This window comes from Euprymna scolopes, chromosome 30 (assembly GCF_053919585.1).
Source record: "Euprymna scolopes isolate OS-2025 chromosome 30, ASM5391958v1, whole genome shotgun sequence".
Lineage (NCBI taxonomy): Eukaryota > Metazoa > Mollusca > Cephalopoda > Sepiida > Sepiolidae > Euprymna > Euprymna scolopes.
The window spans coordinates 22506679-22531622 of NC_136511.1; the positions used below are offsets into that span (position 1 = coordinate 22506679).

Sequence of the window (24944 nt, forward strand, 5' to 3'; positions counted from 1 at the left end):
GTCAATGAAAAAATGATGGTAAGCGTCTGTTGCTATAACATAAATTCATCTTCAAATGTTAGCGAAAGTAGGTTGAGAGTACTAGAGATCTGGGGAGACTAGAACGCTTTTATGGTGGGTAGGGTTACTATGCCTAGTATGTAATAAATAAATAAATAAATAATAATAATAATAATAAGAAGAAGAAGAAGAAGAAGAAGAAGAAAAAACTCGTTTTTATAGAAAAAATACTACTTGAAACACATAATAATTCTTTTAATTTTTATATCGACAATTTAATTTATGCTGCCCAATTATATGAAAACATAAAAATATACGGTAAATGTTTCGTTTAGGTCCACCTCCACAATTGTCTTTAAAATGATGACATATATACGTTTTCGACTATGCTGAATACGAAAATCGCATTGAAATGTTGCAGAGATAAATAGTTATCAAGATAGAAAAAAATGCATTATGCACGGTAATTTTGGCGGCCATTTTTTTTTTTTTGTCTTCGTGTAAAATTCTGATTGCTTAGGGCGCGCGAAACATTTACCAAATATACATTTACATGGTCTGTTAAAATGATGGTATAATATTTCGACAAAAATAATCGTATAACATTTGATCCCAACCGCCATGATGCTTCCATGTACAAAATTGACAATCTGTTGTAAAAAAAGAGATCTCAACTGTGACTTATTAATGTAACAAATGAAGCACGCGTGGTTCTCCGTGACTGTATAGTGAACGAGACATAAAAAGATGACTAAGTTCAACATTTGTTCCCACCCTATTTAGCCGCAAAACACCCAAGTGGACGTTAAATTCTGGTGAAAATGAACAACTGTTCGGAAAGTTGTAATTGTCTGTATTTTTGAGATGAGGTGTTTTCATTGATTGAGATTATCGGACTGACTTCCTCATCTTGGTTGTTATTGTCACAACGTTTCGCCCGTTTTGCTCTCCGGCCTTCGTCAGGCGTTTTGTATCGAACTGGGGAACCGTTTGTTAGGAGTCTCGAACCCAACCCTTTATTATTAGTCCTAGTTCCTAGTATTACTTCCTAGTGACATATGGCGGAGTGGTCCTAGACGTTGTATCAAAGTTTACAGTTACCCAAAGGTGCTGAGTTCAATCCTGAACGAAGGCAGTGAAAAAAGTAACATTCAAAACAGAGAATCAGCAACTATGTCCCAAAGCCTAGCTGGAGTCCGAACACGGTACCCCCGTAATAATAATAAAGGGTTGGGTTCGAGACTTCTAACAAACGATTCCCCAGTTCGATACCAAACACCTGCCGAAGGCCGGAGGACAGAACGGCCGAAACGTTGTGGAAATAACAACCAAGATGAGGAAGTCAGTCCGACAATTTCAATCAATGTTCGGAAAGTGTTATTAAATTCCAAAGCCTCATATATTTTAATAAGCACAAAATTGTCAACTTTTGCCATTTGTACCCGAAAGGCACTACTATGGGCAAGCGAGGTTTTCCTGGAAAATGTGGGTTGTTATTTTTATACTCATGTTATGTTTTTTTGTTAGTGCAAAATGTCAAAAAATTCCAAGGCGTAGTTATTGGGAAAAGTGGGAACAGGCGAACGGACGAACGGACGAACTGACGAACGGACGAACGGACGAACGGACGAACGTGCAAAGATGAAGTTACATGTCCACGCCTTTTTTTCTCGTTGAACCAAAAGAAATTATATAGGAGAATAAATGTATAAAACTAAAACTCATGAAAATTTTTACTGTTAAATTTAGTGTAAAAACATGTTCAGTATTCATTCTCAGTATTATTAGTAGCAGTAGTAGTAGTAGCAGTAGTAGCAGCAGCAGTAGTAGTAGTAGTAGTAGTAGTAGTAGTAGATTAGAGTAAGTCTGAGGTTGATTAAAATGGGTTCAAATTCTTCAAGAAGAATTTTGGGGGTATTTATTTAAGATAAATGAACATTTATGTATTCATCTAATTGATTTAATAAGTCATAATGCCTAAGAAACAAATATTTTTCAACAGTATTCCATGCAAATAATACTTTATGATTATATTTTATATAAACATAAAATAACATATTAACATATTTATTAGCTTGTATATCGCCGAGACCATGCCCTCATACTATTAAAACATAAAACTGTTATCCCGACAAAGTACAAATACATTGTGTATACTTTTTTGTATATATAAGAGAACAAAACGTAAGAAATTTGTGTATTCAAGGCTACTTGTATCGAACTAAAACGCTATTGAAAGCTGCTTTGAGAAATCAAATTATTTTAAAAAATATTATGATAGACAAATAATTGCAACAATGAATTCTTTAATATTTAATGTATACACATAATTATTGTTAGTATATAATTTAAACACTGAATATTATTTATTTAAATTATGTTTTGACAAAGATATTGACGCAACAAAGTATGTTTTACTTCAAAAGGGATTGGAAATGTACACACAAACTATTGGCTATTAAAATCGCATTAGTGAAACAGTGTTTAGATCAAAATAATACACACGCACAAATATGTATATGTGTGTGTGCGCGCGCTTGTTTGACAGAAAATCAGAAGGTCATCGATACCATAAGTTTCACATCCAAAAACAATGTAGATAAATCCCTCATCGCCCGTGTTGGGCACTCTTTACCGTCTGTTTGTATCTGTATCCCTGGAAAAATGTCCGACATGAGCATGTTGGTGTGTATGTGTGTGTGTGTGTCAAATTTTTATATTGCAATTTAAAACCAAATGACCTGGGCCAGTATTTGACATTACAATTATCAGTTTCAATAAAAAGTGTTTGATAAGATTAAGATGTATGCTAAAATAATCGGCCGAAACGAATAAGCCTCTTCATCAAATTAATGAACAGACAACTAAAAGTCAAATACTTAGCTCCTCGTACGCACACACACCCATGTATATATATATATATATATATATATATATATATGTATATATATGTATATATATGTGTGTGTGTGTGTGTGTGTAGTATTTTACTTTTAGATATTTACTAATTTATATATATATATATATATATATATATATATATATATATATATATATATATACTAACACACACATATATTGGCTACTCCCGTTATCTGAGGCGGCGGCCCTCTTATAAAACTTTTTCGGACTTCTAGACGCCGATTTAATTAGGGAAGTTCAAAAGGCCCACCCCTACGACAACAATATGTGCGCAGGCAAGACGTGAAGGAACCCAATTAGAGAGGAACCACCATCAAGTACATACAAAAAATGCATCACACACACACACACACACACACACACACACACACACACACACACACACACCAATGCCGAAAATTAAATGTTTGACTCACGTGTTGTTTTTTTTTTCATAATTTCAAACCATGCATATAATCATGGAAGAATCTTTTAGCTGGTAAATGCATTATTACAATCACGACAGTGTATTTTGCCATCCACTCTGATACATTGAGGTGGAATAATAATTGCGGGAAGATTACTTATGGATTTTTTTTTTAATTCAATTTTCATCCCAAACAAGGCACAGTGCCACTTTGAAGCAGGGGACTACTAACAGGGACTTAATTAGCGGGGTCATTATGAAGGGAGATGAGTAGAAAGATGTTTGTTAACATTACACTTGAACTTCTGCATATCAGTGCAGTTGGGAAAGCAGAATCCCGGAAGGGAGTTCCAAAGACCCATATTCTGGGGAAGACACTATTGGAGTAAAACGCTTTCTTGCATCTAGGGATCTCTACTGTAAGGGATGAGACTTAGTAGCTTGTCGGGTTTGTCGGGGGTAGTTACGTGGGGGAGGTACAAGTGTTTGCAGTTCGCCAGAGCATTCACCATTAAAGTATTTGCAGAACAGGCAGAGGGATGCAAAATCTCGTCGATGGGAAAGAGGCTGAAGCCTAGATGACAGTTCAGGACCTATCAGGATGGCGACTCTCTTTTACTTATTAGTCGCCTAACATGTCACAGGGGAGACAACTAAGCAACAAAAAAAAATATCCGAAGCTATAATCATCTTAAAGCAGCAAAACTAAAGCTAGCTTGCAAGGACACTATATATATATATATATATATATATATATATATATATATATATATATATATATATATATATCTATGTGTGTGTGTATTTGTGTGTGTGTGTGTGTGGATCTATAAATGTATGGTAATTTAGACATATTTAATTTGTTTGAAAATATAGGTTCTTTTTAAGAGATTTTCACACAATTAAACCCTCGAATAGTCTTATAATTTTCTAAAAGCCTGCAAATTCTCATGTAGTTTGGGCCCAAAGAACCAAATTATGCGCAGTTCAATATTTAATTTGGCGACGGATATAGATATATCCACATCTAGTAATCCCACCTTTTTTTGCGATTTTATTAGTTGTGAACTCTCGGCAACTACCGATTAGAATGTTACAAATTAACATTGTTTTAAACCTGAATAGTGTAGTAGGCTATGTGTCCTTTGCCCTTTAGGTCGAACATTACTGTTTTAAGAAGTGGGGGTCCACTTTTCTATATTAATTTAACGCAAGTAAGCCCCCACTTTATTGCCATCTTGGCTATAAAGTTAATGGTCATTTTACGTTAAATTAATATTGAAAAGTCATCCCCCACTTGATATTTTTTTATATCTTGGAAACTACTCGTTTTCTGGGACCCTTTACTGTTATTCTCGTTTACTGCACCCTCAAAAACCTATAATAGTGGTATTTTTTAAGGATTTTTTTCTGGGTGGAAAGATACTGCGCTCTTACTAGTACTTCATTTGTTTTCCTAGTTTTGCATATATTTTACAAAATATCTAATATTTCCCTAAAAAAAAACCTGGCCTCCATGGAGAGAAGAAAAAAATTGCTGCTATGGTTTTAAAGGACTGGAAATAAGAGCAAGGGGAAAATTGATTCCAAATATTTATCATATGTTTTTTGTGTGTGGGGGGGAAATAGGGTACGATTATTAATAATCCAAGTATCAAATAAGCTTTATATACACTGTAAACTTTATTTTATTTATGAAAACCAAAACAGGAGGGATTAAACATATGAGAAATATTCGAGATTAAGTCTTCTCTTGTTGTAATTTCGGGTCATTCGAGATGGTAGAGGTCCGAATATTTCGAGATAATATCTCTTTTACAAGAGAAGGGACCAAAGAGTGTCCTTAAAAAAGAAAACATTGAAAGATCGTTAGGCGGAAATGGATGTGGGAGCGGGACAACTGTAAAGCAGAAAAGGAGTTTATGCATGGTTTTCTATATTCCTATGATATTTTTATTCATTTATTCATCTTTTTAATTTAATCTCTTTTTAATTTTTTTATATTTTTTTGATTGTTCATTTATATTTTAGTGGACGGGATATGGATTATTATTTAAATTCTTTCCGGAAGTAGGTGATGCTGGGAATTCGCAATGGAGAAAGCGTCCATACAAATATGCTAATGTTAGTTTATTATATGTTTGTTTATTTATATTCTGTTTTAAAAACAAAATGTATATAATTGTCACATTTGTTGTACGTGTCTTGTCGTTAAGAATTTATTCACTCTAATAAATTGTAAAGCAGAAATGGTTTACGCGTAAATAATATTAATATAATCGCCGTTAATATAGACATTTTCATTCATATACTTATCTAGTTAAATTAACCATTTGTTAATCTTTTTATCTACTTATGGATTTATTATTAGGATAATTTTTTTTAAAGTTAGCGAAGCAGTGATTTTTTAAATTCCAAACTAAAATGAGTGACGCTTTAAATCTATAATAGAGAAAGCGTTTTGGGTGAAATTTGTTCGGATTTATGTTTTCTCTATCTAAAAATCCAACAATCTTATTTATTTTTATTATATATAAATATTAACATATAAATATGTCATTCACTAATTAAATTTCTTATTGATTGTATTTTATTGATTTTTTATTAGTATCCTTTATTATTATTATTATCATTATTATTATTATTATTAGTAGTAGTAGTAATAGTATTATTAGTATTATTATTAGTATTATTATTATTATCATTATTATTATTATTAATAATATTATTACTATTATTATCATTATTATTATTTATTATTATTATTTTTATTATTATTTTTTATTATTATTGTTGTTGTTATTGTTATTATTATTATTATTATTATTATTATTATTATTATTATTATTATTATTATTATTATTTAAATATTCTTGTCAGGTCATAACGTAACTATGTTTCTATTTACTTGCGTCCACACGATGTAAGAGTTAGAAACAAGCTAGTTTTTAATGTGGGGAACATCCAGCTTCCCGAAGAGGAACACTCTAGAAAGGAATAAAAATAAAAATTGTTTCGGTCATGAAGGATGTCTCCTCCAGTGACTGAAGAAAGAAAAGGTTAAGTGTAGCATTAGAAAAGATACTACACTGTGATCCTAGCCCGAAGGGCAATAACAGGCTATGGAATGTATTTAGTTTCATCAAATACACTGGTTTCTTCTTCTTCTTCTTCTTCTTCGTTTTCTTCTTTTTTTCTTTTTCTTCTTCTTCTTGTCCTTCTTGTTCTTTTTCTTCTTCTTTTCTTCTTCTTCTTCTTCTTTTTGTTCTTTTTTCTTCTCCTTTTCTGAATATATACCTCTATGTACGCACATACATGCATAGAAGCATATATACACACACACACACACACACATATATATATACATATATATATATATATATATATATATATATATATATATACAAGGTGGCCGAAAAGTCCCAGGACACTATGCATGTATTTTTAATAGAACACAGTATGTTTTTAATGAAACACACAGAAAACATATATATTCAACAAAAAAAGAGAACTTTATTAGAAATAAAGCAGAAAACAACTAGAGTAATTTAGTGGTCTAGGGGATCAGTATGTTGGCCCTCGTTGTTCTTGCACAATTCCATTCGCCTCCAGGTTCTTTGTGCCATTTTTTTAGAGAATTCCTTGATACGCTAGCAAAAGCTGCAATAATCGCATGCTTTAGCTGATCAATGGTTTCGTATCTAATACCAGAAACTTGACCTTTAATTAAACCTCATAATGAGTTGTCTGGACTTTTCGCCCAGTGTCCTGGGACTTTTTGGCCACCCTGTATATATATATATATATATATATATATATATATATATATATATATATATATATATATATATATATATATATATGTAAGTGCATATATAAGTGCATATATGTATATACTTATTTATTTGTTTGTTTATTTATCTATTTTTGTCATCTTGTTTGAGTAAATGTCACATTGAAGAACCTCGATTTGATGTGAAAATTATATGCTTACCACACTGAACATCGTCTTTTAATTTGAAATACTTTAGCAAATTTACATGAAATAAATATGAAATAATTCCACTTTTAATGTGCCTAATTATAATAAAATATTATAGAGTCAGTATGTCACAGTTAGAGATTGGGTAAGAGGTTAGATTAAATATAAACATAAATTAATTTTATTTTTGTTTATTTACTTTTTCTTTTTCATTTTTATATTTTTTCTCCACATTTTGGATCCTCTATGATGTACGAATTTAAATCAAATAAAACACTTGCACGCCAGAGGAACAGTCTTCCGTTTGCCTGCTTTCCAGATGACTACACTATGGTTGTCTTCAAGTCCAACGTAAACAAATTCGTTCTCCCATTTTTGTTCCTTCGTAACACCAATGCAGCAGACGTTTCCCTGAATTGCTATACCGTTTTTATACTCGTCTGTATTTATTTCCTAGCAATGCTTTAAGCAAACTATCTTTCTTATTTATATATATATATATATATATATATATATATATATATATATATATATTAATCTATTTTTATTTCGGACTATTATTCTCATCTTTATTAGTTGTTTTTTCATCTTCATTGGTTGTTGTTTTTCACGACGTTTCGGCCAACTATTCCTCTGTTAGCTAACATGTCGTGGAAAACAACAACCAATAAAGATGAAAATAACAACTAATAAAGATGAGAATAATAGTTCGAAATAAAAATAGATTAATATATAAAATGCTCATCTCAAAAATGAATTCACATTAAGGTATAATATATATATATATATATATATATATATATATATATATATATATATATATATATATATATATATATTAATTTGGTTGAAAAAATACGAAGCTCGCGGTTTGTTTACAAACAAACGTTTGAGCACTTTACGAGTAGCGGACGGATGTTTATTTAAATAGACATTCGGACAGATTAGTTGCGGGCATTGCTTCCGTGGTCAAGGGGTAGAACTGCCGACTGTCATCACGACAGTTCTAGGTTCGATCCTCGGCTTGGGATAGGTGCTAGTCTAGCGGCACTGATGTGTTGTGATACAACGAAACAGGACTGTATGTCGATGACTACAAATATATTTTATATATATATGTATATATATATATATATGAAGATTGCAGCGTCTTGTTAAGCGAGTGACAATCCCTCAGCCACTTAAATCCGTGAACCGAAATTTCTGAGGGAGTATCTATACAAAGATTATGTTACAGAGTCTTAGCTTTATACGACAGCTAAGTCTCTCTCTCTCTCTCTCTCTCTCTCTCTCTCTCTCTCTCTCTCTCTCGGTTCAAAGTGTTGAGATCCAGCAACAAGCAAGAGCAAATAGCCAGCAACAAATTAAACTGCAGACCAGTTTAATGCGGGTACTGGTCTTCCGCTTTATGGCTTTTTTAAACAGAGATTTGCTTCTACTAGAAAGGTTGCCTTCACCACGGCTTACGGGAGCCCTATCTACGCCAACACATTTTTTTACACGGTGGTCACCACTTATCAAGGCCCGGAAGCCACTCAGGCGTAAGGGTTATTGCAAGTACAGTACGTTAGTGTGGATATTTGATGAAGTGTTTACTTAAGGGGGCGGTTCATTAGGAATTTGTTAACGTTGGACTTGAAGACATCCATGTTGTAGTCAGGTGGGAAGCAGGCAGACGGAACAGAGTTCCACAGGCGTGCAGTTCTAAGAAAGAAGCTTTGTTCATGGAATCAACGTTTTGATTTAAGCACAGATATAGAGTGGGGAACATTTTTCACAGTAGATTCGGCTAGACGGGCGTTTTCCGTGAAAGCTTGGCGAAGAGGGGACCAGAGATTGGAGTTCAGACAAACACCTGCCATGGAAATAAAGATAAAACAAGGATAGGCTCGCAACATCTCTTCTGTGGGAGAGAGGTTGCAGGGTAGAGAAAAGGGCATCCCCCACTAAGCCACGAAGTCTATTTTGTACTATGTCAGGGCAGGATAGGCTGTTTTTAGCAGCTCCTGTCCAGATATGGCAGCAGTACTCCATCCTTGGACGTACTTGGCTTTTATATAGATAGAGAATTGCATCAGTAGTGAGATATCTTCTGGAGCTGTAGAAGGATCCCACAATCTTTCCAGCGACCTCGGCAACAGACTTGATGTACGTGTTCCATTTCAGATCAGGAGTAAAGGACAAACTCAGAAGATTGTCAAAACACGGGGCTTCTCCCAGACGAGAAACATCCATTTTAATTGATGCCAGATGTATACACGATGCTAGTTGGCCGTGGACCCTGAAAAAAGGATTCATTCGCCCTTTGGAAGGTCTTGTTTTTAATCCTTCAGGGACACTAGCCGCCCTCCTCACCAAACAAGTCTGGTGGGGGAACCAGTTTAGTCGCCGGTGTCCCGACCATGAGGCAGGTAGTACTGAGTTACATCGTACCAGTAGCATATGACATGACCTGACCAAAACCATGTGTTTGTGTGTATATATATATATATATATATATATATATATATATATATATATATATATAAATTCATAATCTTGTTCCCCTGTGATTACGGCTCCTTACTTTAATCTTTGCTTTATTTCTATATATAGTATGATTCTTGCAAAACATACACTTTACACATCATCTAATTTGCATATTACATTAAGGAAAATCGATTTTATTAAATAGAGGTATCTTACTCTATGTTTCTAGCCAGACTATTGTTTTAAGTGTCCTATTTAAAATTGTTATTTTATAAATTTTAAACAATATTTATAGAGATAACATATTTAATTTAATTTATTTGGAATTATTATTCAAACATTTTTTTAAAACTTTCTTTTAGAATTATTTGCCCCTAGAAATTACGGAACATGAATAGTTTTTTTTAAAGAAACTATTCCCCAAATAACACAATTTGGTAATCTCAATAAGTTTCTAGCTTGAAAAAATAATTCCGTGCAGATAGAAAGGTGTTTGGCTGTTATAGTATTTTTTAATATTCAAACAAAAAAAAAACACATATGAAAAACTGAAAAGATTTCATTTGTTTTTTATTATTATTATTATTTAAACAGCCATACAGAAATCGCTAAATTTGTACGATGTGACTCACTCCGCCTCCTCCGGTCTAAATCCTACAATTTACACTTTATTTATTTTGTTAGATAAATCTTGTCGATTACAAATTTTACTTTCTAATTAAAAAGGTGCGTTTTTACAACGTGACCCAACGTCGTTTATCCCCTAAAAAGTGAACATCTACTTTTTGGAGCCTAATATGTTTAAACAGCGTTTTTGGAGCCTAATAGGTTTAAGCAGCGTTTATAAATAATATGAAATAAGCAATTTTGAAAAACTGACAATCTAAAGCTGAGGATCACTTTTCTATATAAATTTAACTTAAAATAAGTACCCACTTTTTGGCCACCAACCGTTCAACGAGACATGTCACCTCTAGCATTTTTCCAGTTTAGCGATTGGGAGGGGGGGGCGAAACATGAAAATACAATTTGTTTTGGGGTTGCGAGAATTACATTTTAAACATAAATAATGATAAATTTTATTAATTCATGAGACCATTCTGCACTTTCACCTAACAATTTAATAAACAAAACGAACCTAGAATATGAAAATTTTAGTTTTGGCGAGCCGGGAGAGGATTATATTAGAAACACAAAAAGACGAAAAATTTCATTTCATTGTTTTTGGAATTAATTTATGGTAAATTGTATTTTTTTTAGGCTCTACCTATTGGCTATTTTTTTTCTCGATATCACGGCACTCGCTGCTATTATTTATTGAAACAAAAGTTGTAATGATTTATTTTTGATTATTTGTTTTTTGGAGGGAGGGTTCTTTCCAGGGCTCAATATCCAGAAAACCAATTTCTTCTCTTTGTATCCTTTCTGCCGAAATATCTGGTGGAGAGCGTATCACGTACTTCTTCTTTTTTTTTGGGGGGGGGGCGATTACATTTACATGTTTTCACCCGTTCTTTCATTTTTCTTGGGGTGGTATCCACGTTGTCCATGATGCAAATGATTTGTATAGCAGGTGGGTTCCTACCGGAACTTCATGTCAACCCAAACTACGCCAGGTATTTACGCTAGTACATATATATGTATTATTCGCGACCTTAAGTGTGGGCATGCGCAAAGATGTTGGCTACTCGATAATGTACTTTACATGTAAATTTTCCAATGTCTGTACGCGTTATTTATATATGTAAACAAAAATATTATTCGCTATAAACCATCGTTGGTGCATGAATATTATTTCCTGAGAATTTCAGTGTTATATGACCAGTAGTTTATGAGTTTACCTGTTAGATATTTACACACACACATACGTCTACTGTTTCAATTATATAGACGATTTATATGCCTTTTTTCTGTTAACCGTGCACATCCCAACCGAGAAATCAAAACGCCATTATTAGTAGTAATCGATACAACTGTTGATGCTTGTCTCGATAGTCCTCAGATCGATTATTTAAATACCTCATGTTAAGAACAAACAAGATTTCCTACATAATTTTCTACGCCAAAGAAGTAATATATTAAAACTTACGTAAATTCGTCGAGTATAAAAACTACTATTATGCTTTTAGTAAAAAAATATTTGCTATAGCTTAAAATATTGCACTTCATGAACATGCCATTCAAAATAGGCGTTCCGAGTTATGCCCCCTTCGTATGAACTCTTCACCATCTAAATTATAACCTGTAAGAAAAATGCAATTTTACGTAATTTTCTGTAAAAGTTACTTTTAACTATGAACAACATTTTATTGGTTTATTTATTACGGACTATTATTCTTATATTTCTTAGTTGTTGTTTCACGATGTTTCGGTCATTATTCCTCTGGCCCTCGTTAGATGGTAACCGCGACAGTATAGGAACTCCGAATATCCTAACTGCATTCTCAGCAATTACTGCCATCCATAGTTGTTGTCGGCTCACCAGGTTTTGCCTAAGTAAGCCTCTGGCCGGTTTTGGGCAGGAATAGTTGACCGAAACGTCGTAAAACAGCACCTAAGAAAGATGAGGGTAATAGTCCGCAATGAATAAATTAATACATAATACTCACTTCAATAATTAAATAATATATAAATAACTTTTCGTACTTTGTGTGGAGATAGTACTATTTTTAACATTACAATTAGGTACGTAATATTGTTTTTGCTTCAAACGACATACGTAAAAAAAAAATCGATCCGTCATCTATATCTCGAGAAGCACCCAGCTTTTTAACCAAACAAAATCGAATTTTCTTCGGCATCTTCCGTCCGGTTACGAAAATAGCCGGAAAGTACCCACACTTTAGGCTCCAGAAGCAAACACCAACTTAATTATAGAAAAGCGTGTACGGTTTTTAAACTGCACAAAAGATCAATTTCGTTTAATTAAAGTTAAAACTAACAATAAACTACTGTTAATCTTATTGTGTTTATCAAAGGATGTATCAATACAAATAAAAAAATGAAAAATACTTAAAACTCACAAATATGTAAATATGTATATTTATTTCTAAATTCAAACTGGCGTAATGTAAGCAAACTATAAGTTATTTGCGGCTTCTCTTCTAATTTTCGATTTTTTTTAATCATGTCCGAATGAATTTTATTTCCATTTGGTGGAATGAATGGTGATATTTCTGCTGATGAGTTAAACATAAAATAGATCCACTGATGAATACAATAATAAAGTAGATGATTTTGTGCTACGAAACATGAATTGTAAGTGTCAACTGAATTGAAGGAATACATTTTAAGATGGTCAACATCATGAAATTTGGAATATAAATCCTTGTTATTTAATCATATATATATATATGTATATATATATATATATATATATATATATATATATATATATATATATATTAAAACCCTATTATGACAATAATAATCTTACTATTACTCCTAATAAATTATATCTTTTTAAGTGGTGTAATGGTCCCAGATACACCTGCTAAAAAATACCGGCATAACATAAACCACCTATCCCACGTAAACACCATTCATAGCTACACCACATCTACACATTTGGTTAAATAAGAAACCTTTTTTCAAGTAACTTTCCTATATTCTCCCCGAGAATTTAAACACACATACTGTCCATAACCACCACCATGGCAGATATGCTATATGCATACATGCATTATATATTGCAAACAATATCGCCCTATATCACTATATCAATATAGCTCCCACAACAGCCTCAATAATTTATTTCGCTCCTAATATAACTATCACTAGAAGTCGCATCCTTATTATGTAACATAGCATCTTGCCCACTCATCTGATGAGAAGCGCTAGGCTTCGAAACGTCATGGTATAAAGAGTTCTCACTTACCCAACACACCTAATTGATGTACACCTTTATCAAATAAATGAATATTCCTCTATATATTAATCTATAGTTTGGGCTTTATTTTGTCTTCTGAAATGGAACACATACTTCAAATCCGTTGCCAAGTCCGCTGGAAAAATGGTGGGATCCTTCTAGATATCTCACTGCTGATGCAATTTTCTATCTATATAAGAGCCAAGTACGTCCAAGGATGGAGTACTGTTTCCACATTTGGGGCAGGAGCTGCTAGAAAGGACTTATCTTGCCTTGATAGAGTTCAAAATAGACTTCGTAGCCTCGTAGGAGATGCACTTTTTTCTTCCCTTCAACTTCTTTTTCACAGAAGAGATGCTGCGAGTTTGTCTCTGCTTTATCTTTATTTTCATGGCAAGTGCTCGGTTGAGCTCCAATCTATGGTCTCCCCTCGCCACGCTTTCACAAGAAACACTCCTCTAGCTGAAAACACTATCAATAATTCCCCTCACTTTTTATCTATGCCTAAACGTAAACGTAGATTCCATAAACAAACCTTCTTTCTTAGAATTGCACGCCAGTGGAACAGTCTTCCATTTTCCTGCTTTCCAGCTGACTACAATATGGCTGTCTTCAAGTCCAACCTAAACAAGTTCTTGATGAGCCGTTCCTCTTAAGTTAATAAATTTACCGAATTTCTATTTCTAACGATTACTACATTGGCCATTTGACTACTGTGCACGCTTTTATCCTTATCCTCGAGTGGCCTTTGGGCCTTGATAAGTGGTGATGCCTATGTAAAAAAATTATATCTTTACTGACTCCTATATACATATATATAAATATATATATATATATACATATATATATATATATATATATATTTATATATATGGATATATATATATGAATATATATATATATATATATATATATATATATATATATATATATATATATATATATATATATACACTCAACATCTTAAAGACAATTACATTTAACACACGTCAAACAGATAACAGACATTCATATGTAAAAATATTTCATTCACGTTTGTTGAAAAATATATTGCCATAAAAATGATCAAACTTCTACGTATTTCTTTTATTTATTTATTTATTTATTTTTTCCAAAAAAGCCGTCTTGTTTTTGATTCGGCTATTTCCGGTTGTTTACGTAATCGTTTTCGTGTAGTTCCAAAACTGCACAGTACGTTTAATTATTTTTCAAACCTCTTTCTTATTCTACTTCAAAATTGGTTTTCACTTCTCTAGTTTTCTCCTTCACCATCAACCGCTTTATTCCCCCGCCCTTATAAAATCTACGCCTTGTCTGTTATTCTCTCAAGTCACGGAAGCCATTATCTTTCTTCATCGCCCCAATCCCATTAATTCAAAACTGAAACCACCTCGCACCACCTCCTCTTCCTCTCCCCTTTTATCCTTCTCTTCATTCTCCTCCAAATTCCATTCTCCCGCGCCCTACGAACATCGATCGAATAAAGACGTCAGCCACTTGGCTAACACTTAACTCTTGTACGCCACCTACCGGCGCAAATATCGTTTACATTACAACATCATTGCATTTAATCTGTTCCAGCCGTCGGGTTAGGGAGAATATGGCTGCCGTTAAAGGAGCGTAGTGAGAGAGTCAAGTCGCTTCGTGCAGCACGGGCGGGGTTGCTTCCAGGTCAAATAGATTGCTGTCACCGACGGTACGTTCTGATTTTTGTTTGGTTTTATTCTGTTTTTCTTGCGGTTCGTATCGGTAGTTAGTGGTTACAGCAAGGGGCTGCAAGAAAGGGAAGACAAGCATTGAAGTCGCTGGCGTAAGAGGAACAAATAATTTCCGACGTACGTTCTCCCCTTTGACCGCCCACAAACTGGTCGATGGACCTTTATGTTTATTCTTTCTACTGCAAATAGGTTAGACAGGAGATCAGTTTTATTATTATTTAACTCAAATGTTGAGACACATTGCCCCGGAGAAGAGCGGCCCTGGATTGGGAACCATGTCTACAGCGACACACTAAGTAGGGAGTTGAGCAATTAGATATATTTATTTATTTGAAGACTTTTATCCTTATTTCCATAGTTTTTGTTTCACGACGTTTCGGCTAACTTTTCCTTGGCCTTCATCAGGTGCCTAAGTGCGACGGGATAGGAATGCCGAGTCTCTTAACTGCATCCTCAATAATTACTGCCTTCCATAGTTGTTGTCGGCACACTACGTGTTTGGCCAACTGATCCTCTGGCTTGATTTTGGTAGGATTGAAACCGCTATCTTCAGACAATACTCACCTAGGTCCATAGATATTCAACGTCTTTATCCACTGCGCCAGGACCCGAATGCCGAAAACGTGGTGAAACCAGAATCATAGAAGGCAGTACTTACTAAGGATACATTTAAAATACTTAGCATTCCTATCGCGTCGTGGTTAACCACTTGGCGACAGCCAGAGAAATAGTTGGCCAATACCTTGTGAAACAATAATTATGTAGGTAAGGATAACAGTCCGCAAATAAATAAATAAATATACAAATTACTCAGTTCTAAGGATTAGCAAGATATTTCTTCACATTTTGTTAAAACTTACAAGGTATTCCTGGAAGTAAATTCTTCGGATATCTACCCACCTCAATCCCCTCTAATCTAACTTATAAAGTCAATGAGTCACCGACTCATAAATCAATAAGTCTCCCTCTGCCGTAAGGATTTATACAGCCTTGCAGTCTCTATTCTTAACTTTCTTCACTTGACTTAGAGTTTATCTTCGATAATCATATGATCAGGCAGTCATATGTTTTTGACAAACATTGCAATTAAGCTTTAATTACTTATATTTCCTCCTCCGATCTTCTTTGCAACAGAACTATAGCAACTCATCTATGTCGCTAAGAGAAAAGATGTATCCCTCTTTTCAGATAGTTGTGTCGTAATTTATTATAAATAAAATCAATCGCATCACAAAAGGAAACCCATTGGATAGTAATAAAAAAAAATGCTTAATCGATTACATAGAAAGGGAAATAATGTTTTGGAGGATGGAATGTATTGCCTGGAATAATGAACTATTCGATGATGTCACTTTCGTCCATGACGCCACTTCCGGGTGACGAGGTTTACTAAATCAGTCAGAGACGGCCACGCGGGAAGTATAGTCGTCACCAAATACTCCAGGAATTAAGAAAATATATTAATTTTTTCCCGTGTTTTATGTATTTTCGTTAATATATATTTATTTCACTATTAGTGTTTCATCGTAAATTATTACAAATAATTACACCACAATACGTATATTTGAATATGAAAAACAAAATATCGGATAATACTCAAAAACTTGTTCCTATTTACAATGCCTCCCCACGGGACAGAGTTAGACACCAGGGTCGTTTTTTTAATGTGGAGAAAAAGAACAAAAATCAACATTGTCTCAGTCGTGAAGGATTTCTTCTCAACTGACAGAGAACAAGAAATTGAAGTGCAGCATCTGAAGAACAGATACTACACTTTGAGGTATTTATTTGCTCTCCCACTGAGCAAATTAGGCACAAGGCCGATTTTTAAAGTGAGGAGTAAAGGGGAAATGGGGACCAATTCCCCGGGGAGTAGGGGAGCTGGATAGTGACAATTGGTATGAAGGGTTGCCCCTACATTGACCAAGGTCTTATATGTGGGGTTGCCCCCACATACGGTATTTGCTTGCAGTATCTGTCGGAACAGATACTACACTTTGAGATATTTATTTGCTCCGCCACTGAGCAAATTATGCACAAGGCCGATTTTTAAAGTGAGGAGTGAAGGAGAAATGGGGGCCAACTCCCCGGGGAGTAGGGGAGCTGGATAGTGACAATTGGTATAAAGGGTTGCCCCTACATTGACCAAGGTCTTATATGTGGGGTTACCCCCACATATGGCATTTGCTTGCAGTATCTGTCGGAACAGATACTACACTTTGAGGCATTTATTTGCTCCCCCACTGAGCAAATTAGGCACAAGGCCGATTTTTAAAGTGAGGAGTGAAGGGGAAATAGGGGCCAACTCCCCGGGGAGTAGGGGAGCTGGATAGTGACAATTGGTATGAAGGGTTGCCCCTACATTGACCAAGGTCTTATATGTGGGGTTGCTCCCACATATGGTCTTTGCTTGCAGTATATGTCGGAACAGATACTACACTTTGAGGTATTTATTTGCTCCGCCACTGAGCAAATTAGGCACAAGGCCGATTTTTAAAGTGAGGAGTGAAGCGGAAATGGGGACCAACTCCCCGGGGAGTAAGGGAGCTGGATAGTGACAATTGATATGAAGGGTTGCCCCGACATTGACCAAGGTGTTATATGTGGGGTTGCCCCCACATATGGTCTTTGCTTGCAGCACCTGCCGGAACAGACACTACACCTTGATCCCGGCCCGAAGGCCAAGATTTTCCTCACATGCCTAAAAACACGAGATGAAATATGACTTTGTGCGCCTACCACTATTTTTTCATCTTAGAGAGAATTCAAAAAAGAATTGACCTCCTGTTGCATCGCTAGAGTATTTTAGTTCTTGGATCCTTTAACATATACTTTAACATGAATTTGCGCCGATAACGTTAGCGCACTTGTACGCTCTCAATGTAAATAGCCTTACTTACTCGACTAGAAGAAAAATTCAACCTTTTCATTGTAGACATCGTTTGATGAATAATATATCATTCAAGTTATATAAAAAAAACACTTTTGCAATTACTACTATATATTGGGTACAATATGATAGTCAATGAAATCAATAGACTCTATAATAACAAATATTTCATGAAGTAAAATATAATATTTAATCGTATTTAATGACAGAGAAATTACAAACAATATATTCTCATTTGAATAAATTTGAAAACAATGGATCTCTTGCTGGTTTGTACTTCTTGTCGGATAATTCAAATTTTGTATACCTTTCTTACAGCTGTATAATGTTTTTGGAAAAAAATTAATAAACTTTCAATAAAATTTGATTATATATATATATATATATATATATATATATAAAGGTGTCCCAAAAGAAGCTGACGTGTGTTTGTTTGTTTTACGAATAATCATTTGGACAAACGTCGCGCAAATCTTCCACATCTACAGTTTCCCGCGCATAATGAGTATGCAGTCCCATACTAACATCAAACTGCGCATTTATTGTCTCTAAAGATACTTGACGGTCTTTGCCCATGAAATTCTTTATTTGGCCAATCAGATCTGGTGATCTGACTTATTTAATCCTCTCACACCCCTCAGTACCTTTCATAGACTCGCTGTCCTTCTTGAATTTCTTGTGTTCTAAAGTGTCCTTACTTCTAGATTGCGCTTTAAAATTCATCAGCTATGTCTATAAGGCTTTAGAAGGGTGTATTCCAATTTCGGTTGCAGCTGTTCCTTTGAATCTGAAATCAAAAGGATCATAAGATGTATAGCAATAACATACTAGTTTTTCTTGAGGCTACGGCACTTTTAAATGCTTGTATAAAAAGTCTGTAAACTTATTGAAGGTACCTCATACATCGGCACTATTATAAACAGAGTCTAGACCATACTAGTAAAGACTTTTCTATGCTGCTTGCGGTATGATACTAGACCTGTGCAGTTCTAAGTTGTCCACTCTCCTAGGTGTGGTAGTCTCCCTGTAAGAAGCGAGTAGTCTGTTGCTAATCGCTCTTAGCGACGAAATACCTAATTTGCTGGCCGAACACTTTTGAAAGGTTACTGTGTTTCTCCTCGGGGGCGCTGAGTTTTCGAATTTCACTTTACGTGCCCTGCGTCATATTTCTCTTAATAAGTAAGTAGTATACGACCCAAGATTATAATTTGTGTAATCCTAATGCCGTTTGACCCCAAAAGGTCAGTAAACATATTAATTTGTTCGATATCGCTTAAAATTTGCACTGAATGAATTTGGGTAGAGAAAATAAATCCGAATGAAAATATAAACTTTATTATCATGTCCGCGTTCACGTCTAAAGTCTATTATTCCATGAAATCTCACTGTAATAAAATAATTGCGCATAAATTTACTATAAAAAGACGGGATGATATAAACAAATACGAATCTATATTGAGTCGTGCATTAACACAAAATGAATATTTTATTAAATAAAATGCAAGGATCATAATTATTTTGCAAGGGATGAGGGTAGAGGCTGATGGCGAGGGGCGTATTTATCATGTAAATATATTTTCAAAACTAAGCGAACAGTATAAATTGTAGGGGTGGCGCTGATGACGTTCACCCTCTTCTTCCCCTCATTTTTTCTTCCATCTTTGTAGTGGTTCCCCCTCTCTTTCTATCTCATCAGGCATCGCTCTCTCTCTCTCTTAAAAAAAATATAGATGGCGTTGTTTATTCTCTGGTATTGTGCCAATTAAACTTAATTAGATTGGCAATTACCAGCCAATTGGAAGTAAATGACATTTTTAAAATGTTATATATATTCTTCTTTTTCTTTTAATTCTTCTTTTTCTTCTTCCTATTAGTATAATAATAATAATAATAATAATAATACTAATAATAATAATAATAATAATAATAATAATAATAATAATACCTACATACATTAGTTTTTCATTCTTTCAGGAACAATCAATGCAGGATGTTACGATTACCGCCAGTGGAGAGATTCGAACCCGGCCACGAAGACATTTTCTGACACCATTAGCAAGGATCAAACCCACACAGTCAACTTTAATCGCCTTAAATAGCTTAGAAATTTAAGCACACACACACACACGCACGCACACACACCCACACACACACACACACACACACACACACACACATATATATATATATATATATATATATATATATATATATAATGAGTTTGTCTGTGTGCGTACGGTGGTTATTAACAATTCAACCAATTTTGGGCTACCGATTTAAAATTAATATATACTAGATTTGAAACTATTGAACAAATTTGAGTTTTTTTTGTTTTTTGTTTTTTTGCTAATCTAAATAGAGGCATGAGAATTGACACAAAATAATTGAAAAGCAGTAAGTCAACTAAATATATTTTTCTATGCATGCGTAAATATGCATTTGTAGTTTACACCTGATAGTTTCACCATGCACACAAACTTAGATCAGATGTTAACGGGTAAAGTTAGACCATTACATATTCAGATTATAGCTTATATCACCCAAGTACTTTTTATAGTGCGTCCCAAAAACTCATCAACTTTTCTAGATACTTATTATAAAACCCAATAATTAACTATACTTCAAAGTTCACCGCAGAACTAAACACAAAAATGGTTACATACATTTCTACTCACACCATAATAACAAAATAAAAGCAGGTATGATAACTGCTTTCTTCCTCCGTGCATTCAGAATTTGCAGTCCAGCGTATCTGGACAAAGAATTCAAATACCTTATAAATACTTTAAAAACCGTGCAATGTCCCAAATATGTCATATTAAATGCTAAGCACAAAACCACACAAATATTTTCCAGGATAAATAAACAAAAATTATATACACCAGACATTTATCTCGTTATCAGACATCTTCTTTTACCTACACACACCAATAATACAATAATTTGCAACCCATTAAACTAATTAGGAATTCCAATTATAAAAATCACATCACAAACTATGAGACAAATACTAAAAAAAACAACCCATTTTCTAATGCAGGCATAGACACTGTTCCTTGCCAAAATTAGTATCAGAAATATGTTGGTGAAACCCAGTGTTAATTTGAAAAAAGGCTCAATGAACATAAAAGATATAAGAAATGCGTTATTCTCTCATTCATTGCAGTATAATCATATCTTTGACTGCAAACGAGCAAAAATAGTTAAATTTATTTTTTAAAAACCCGCGCCGGAGACTTCTTGAATCAGTGCTTATTGCAAATTCAAGCACAATTAAAGAAAGTAGAGGTTTATCTAATGTAGCGCCATTAATAGGTAAACTTCTATTAAAAGAAGATAATTTTATTGTACACGCAGGATAACTCTCTCGCACCATAGAAACATTTCCTATAATGATTTATACATATCATCTCAATCAATAAATTTCATAAGAAAAATACACTTATGTTATTTCAGTTACGCGCATATATTTGAATTTTAATGGATATATTTTTTTCTTTACACAGTGAGAATATTCGTCATATATTTTTAAAAAAAATTAACGACTAAATCTTCCTCTCTTTAACAATGCAAACTGACCCCTTTTTTAATTTTTAACGTCTTTTGCTGTCTCTGACAAGAAAATGTTCAAATATCTGTACTGGTGATTTTGTTTTCTTGAATTCATTCAGGCAGAGGAAGTCTCGAAATAAAGAAGTAACGTTGATGAACACATAACTCGCTTTGTTCCTTTATATTTCTCTGTCTGTCTGCCTGTCTGTCTATCTGTCTGTATGTCTGTCTGTCTGTGTGTGTGTGTCTCTCTCTCTCTCTATATATATATATATATATGAGCTGTTCTTAACATAGCGTGTTTGGTGGTATCCATTCTAAAAGCCATTTATAATGTGGGAAGGTTGGTGCTTGGACTACAACAACAACACGAACAACAGCAACAACAGCAACAACAGCAACAACAGCAGCAACAACAACAATAACAACAACAAAAATACTCTATTTTTTACGCGTGGGGAGCATACTAACACCGGGCAACAATGGTTAATGTGTCCTGCTAGTTGTTAAAAAAAAGTATATAACCAAAGACCTGGTTCATGATTGATGTCCTAATATATTCTATAAGAACAAAATTAACTTCTTCTTATGCGTGCATCACGTTAGGTCAAATGTACACAAAAACAGCTTCTTTCGCAAATGTTTCTTATCTGCGGTACATGTTGCCGCGAAAATTCTTTCCACTAGATTTCATATCTGATATAAACAAATTCCTGCAATATAGCTTTACCACAAGTTAATTGTTTAGTCCTATTATATTAAGCATCCCTATTATGAAACTCGTTATCGTTTTAATAGCTTTTTTTTAATGTTACGAGATTCTCATTCTCAAACGGTTCTCATCTTGAATATTTGGCGACCTATTACAAAAAGAAAAAAAAATCAAACAAAAATGAACAGAAAATTGTGAAAAAAAGTGCGGCTTACCACCAAGGAAACCATAGTCTTTGTGTTTAGCGTCGTCAAAATCTCCGTCGAAGCCTCGAACTGGGGATCTGGAATATGAATGTTGCTGAAGTAAGTTCTCCATTCCTTCCCTACAAAGAAAATATCGAATTATGTTTCCATCATTTTGAATAAGGTTTTATATAATGACACATCTGTCTTATCTATCTATATTTCTATAAAAGTGAGAATGCGTGTGTGTGTGAAGACACTTCTAAACCTATACACTCAACGAATATGGTATGTACAGATCTGAGATTTGGTATATAAACTTTCCAGACGTGTAAAAATATTTTAATCTGTTTTTATTCTAAAAAAAAAATGGCTTCGAACGAGTCTAAATTGAAAAATTGGTACGCGGGGTTCATAGTGGTTTTATCTGTTTGTAAACTGTTTCACGAATGCGCATGCGCGAATCGTTCTCGTGACAGATTGATTATGTTAATAATAAGTAGGTTTGAAAACATTTTTAAAAACCGGGTCGATCTGGCATAGACGTTTCCGTACTTGACTCTATGTCTTTAGGTTTTGGTTTCGATCTCAGCTCGATTTTTTGTTGATACCTACAAGAAGTGAACTGTTTACAAAAAAAAAAAAAAAACGAAAAAAAAACATAATACTCGCATGCACATGTCTCAGTTTGTGTATGAATTTAAATACTTATGCATATTTAAGGTTCGGGCAACGCCGGAGGCCTGCTAGTATCCGATAAACAATAACTTACATTGGCTGCACTAAATCTATGAATAAGCCTTAACATAATGATAATATAGTTTATACCCAATAAAACATAATTTACATGGATCCTATAAAAAGGAAGAAACCAATTAGCTGGAATATTGGCATTTCAAATTGCTAGTATAGGTTTACAACTTTTAAAGATATTCTTTTCTTTACAGGACTATCATCCTTATCAAGGTGCGAATGCTATTCGAGGATAAGGTTTAATGAATTTACGTTGGCCATTGTGACAGCAGCATAATAATCATGAGTAATTTGATTATTTGAGGGCCGGCTAAATAAAACTTGTTTGCATTGAACTTGAACACAACCATATTATAATAATAAAACAGGTAAGTGAAACAGATTTCCCCCAGTTGGGTAGTTCTATGAAAAAAGGTTCTGTTTTTTTTTTTTTTTTTTTTTTTTTATAGAATCCCTGTTTACTGATATTTTGATATTGATGAGAGGCAATCGAAGCATAAAACGATGTCGTTGCTGGCTTGTATTATTATAGCGCCATATTTCAATCGCCTTCGTTGGGAATGAGTATGAGTCATGAGAAATATTGTGGTGGCACACATTCATTTGCATATGCGGATAGTAATTACACATAAATAGGAAGACTCAGTTAGTCTGAGTGTGTGTTAACCAGAAGCCACCGAAGGCCGCCGAGAGCAGATGTGTTTCTCCAGCAAAGACTCTCTTATTTGACACCATTATGTAAATATCCTGTAAATATACCTTTTCCTAATACACGTCTTATTTGATCTACCTTTGTTTGTTGAGTCGGCATTTGTATTGCTTTCTACGTTACTTGTTTCAACCTGAAAACGAAATAAGAAAAATGGAATTGATGCTGGTTACTATATTTTGAAACGAATACAGATTATCAGATTAGTGCTATTTACACGTTAAAGGGACTGCTATTTTTTTAATCATTATTATTTAAATCATTTAGTGTCCTTTGAATTTAATGTTAAATAATCGGTTATTATTATGACTCTACTAAAAACATATGTATTATTTAGCAATGAATTTAAATTTCAACCTTATGTCACGCGGTTAACTCATGCCGAATGGATACCCTCCTTGCTATTGAAGCAAGATATATCTTGTCGCCAAGTTCGAATCTATCGACTGTGGTTAATCGTTACAACCTGCGATTCTCGAAAGGATGAAACACATGTATCTGTAAATATTAAATAATTATTATAGTAAATAAGCCTGTCAGCCCCTTTAAGAAACTCGTTTCTTTTCGATGAGCACTTTCAGTTCAATTAGGTCGGTCAATTTAGCTCTTATGCGCAGATCATCATATAATGATTATATCACTCTGACTGACGTAAAAAAACTATTAAATAAAATGTTTAAATTTCAACTTATTTCCCGCAGTTAACAGGTCGCCCAATGGATATGGTCCTTGCTAATGAAGCCAGATATGGCTTCTGTCGCCAGGTTCGAATATATCG

At 34.0% G+C, this 24944-nt stretch overlaps 1 protein-coding gene across 1 annotated transcript in view; it reads right to left on the reverse strand.

The window, feature by feature from the left end:
- LOC145254713 (uncharacterized) overlaps positions 1–24944 on the reverse strand; it is a 392254-nt gene that overhangs the window by 50396 nt on the left and 316914 nt on the right. The window contains exon 6 of the mRNA XM_080113385.1: positions 22735–22844. Within this exon, the coding sequence (XP_079969511.1) occupies positions 22735–22844 (110 nt within the window). The remainder of the gene's footprint in view (positions 1–22734; positions 22845–24944) is intronic.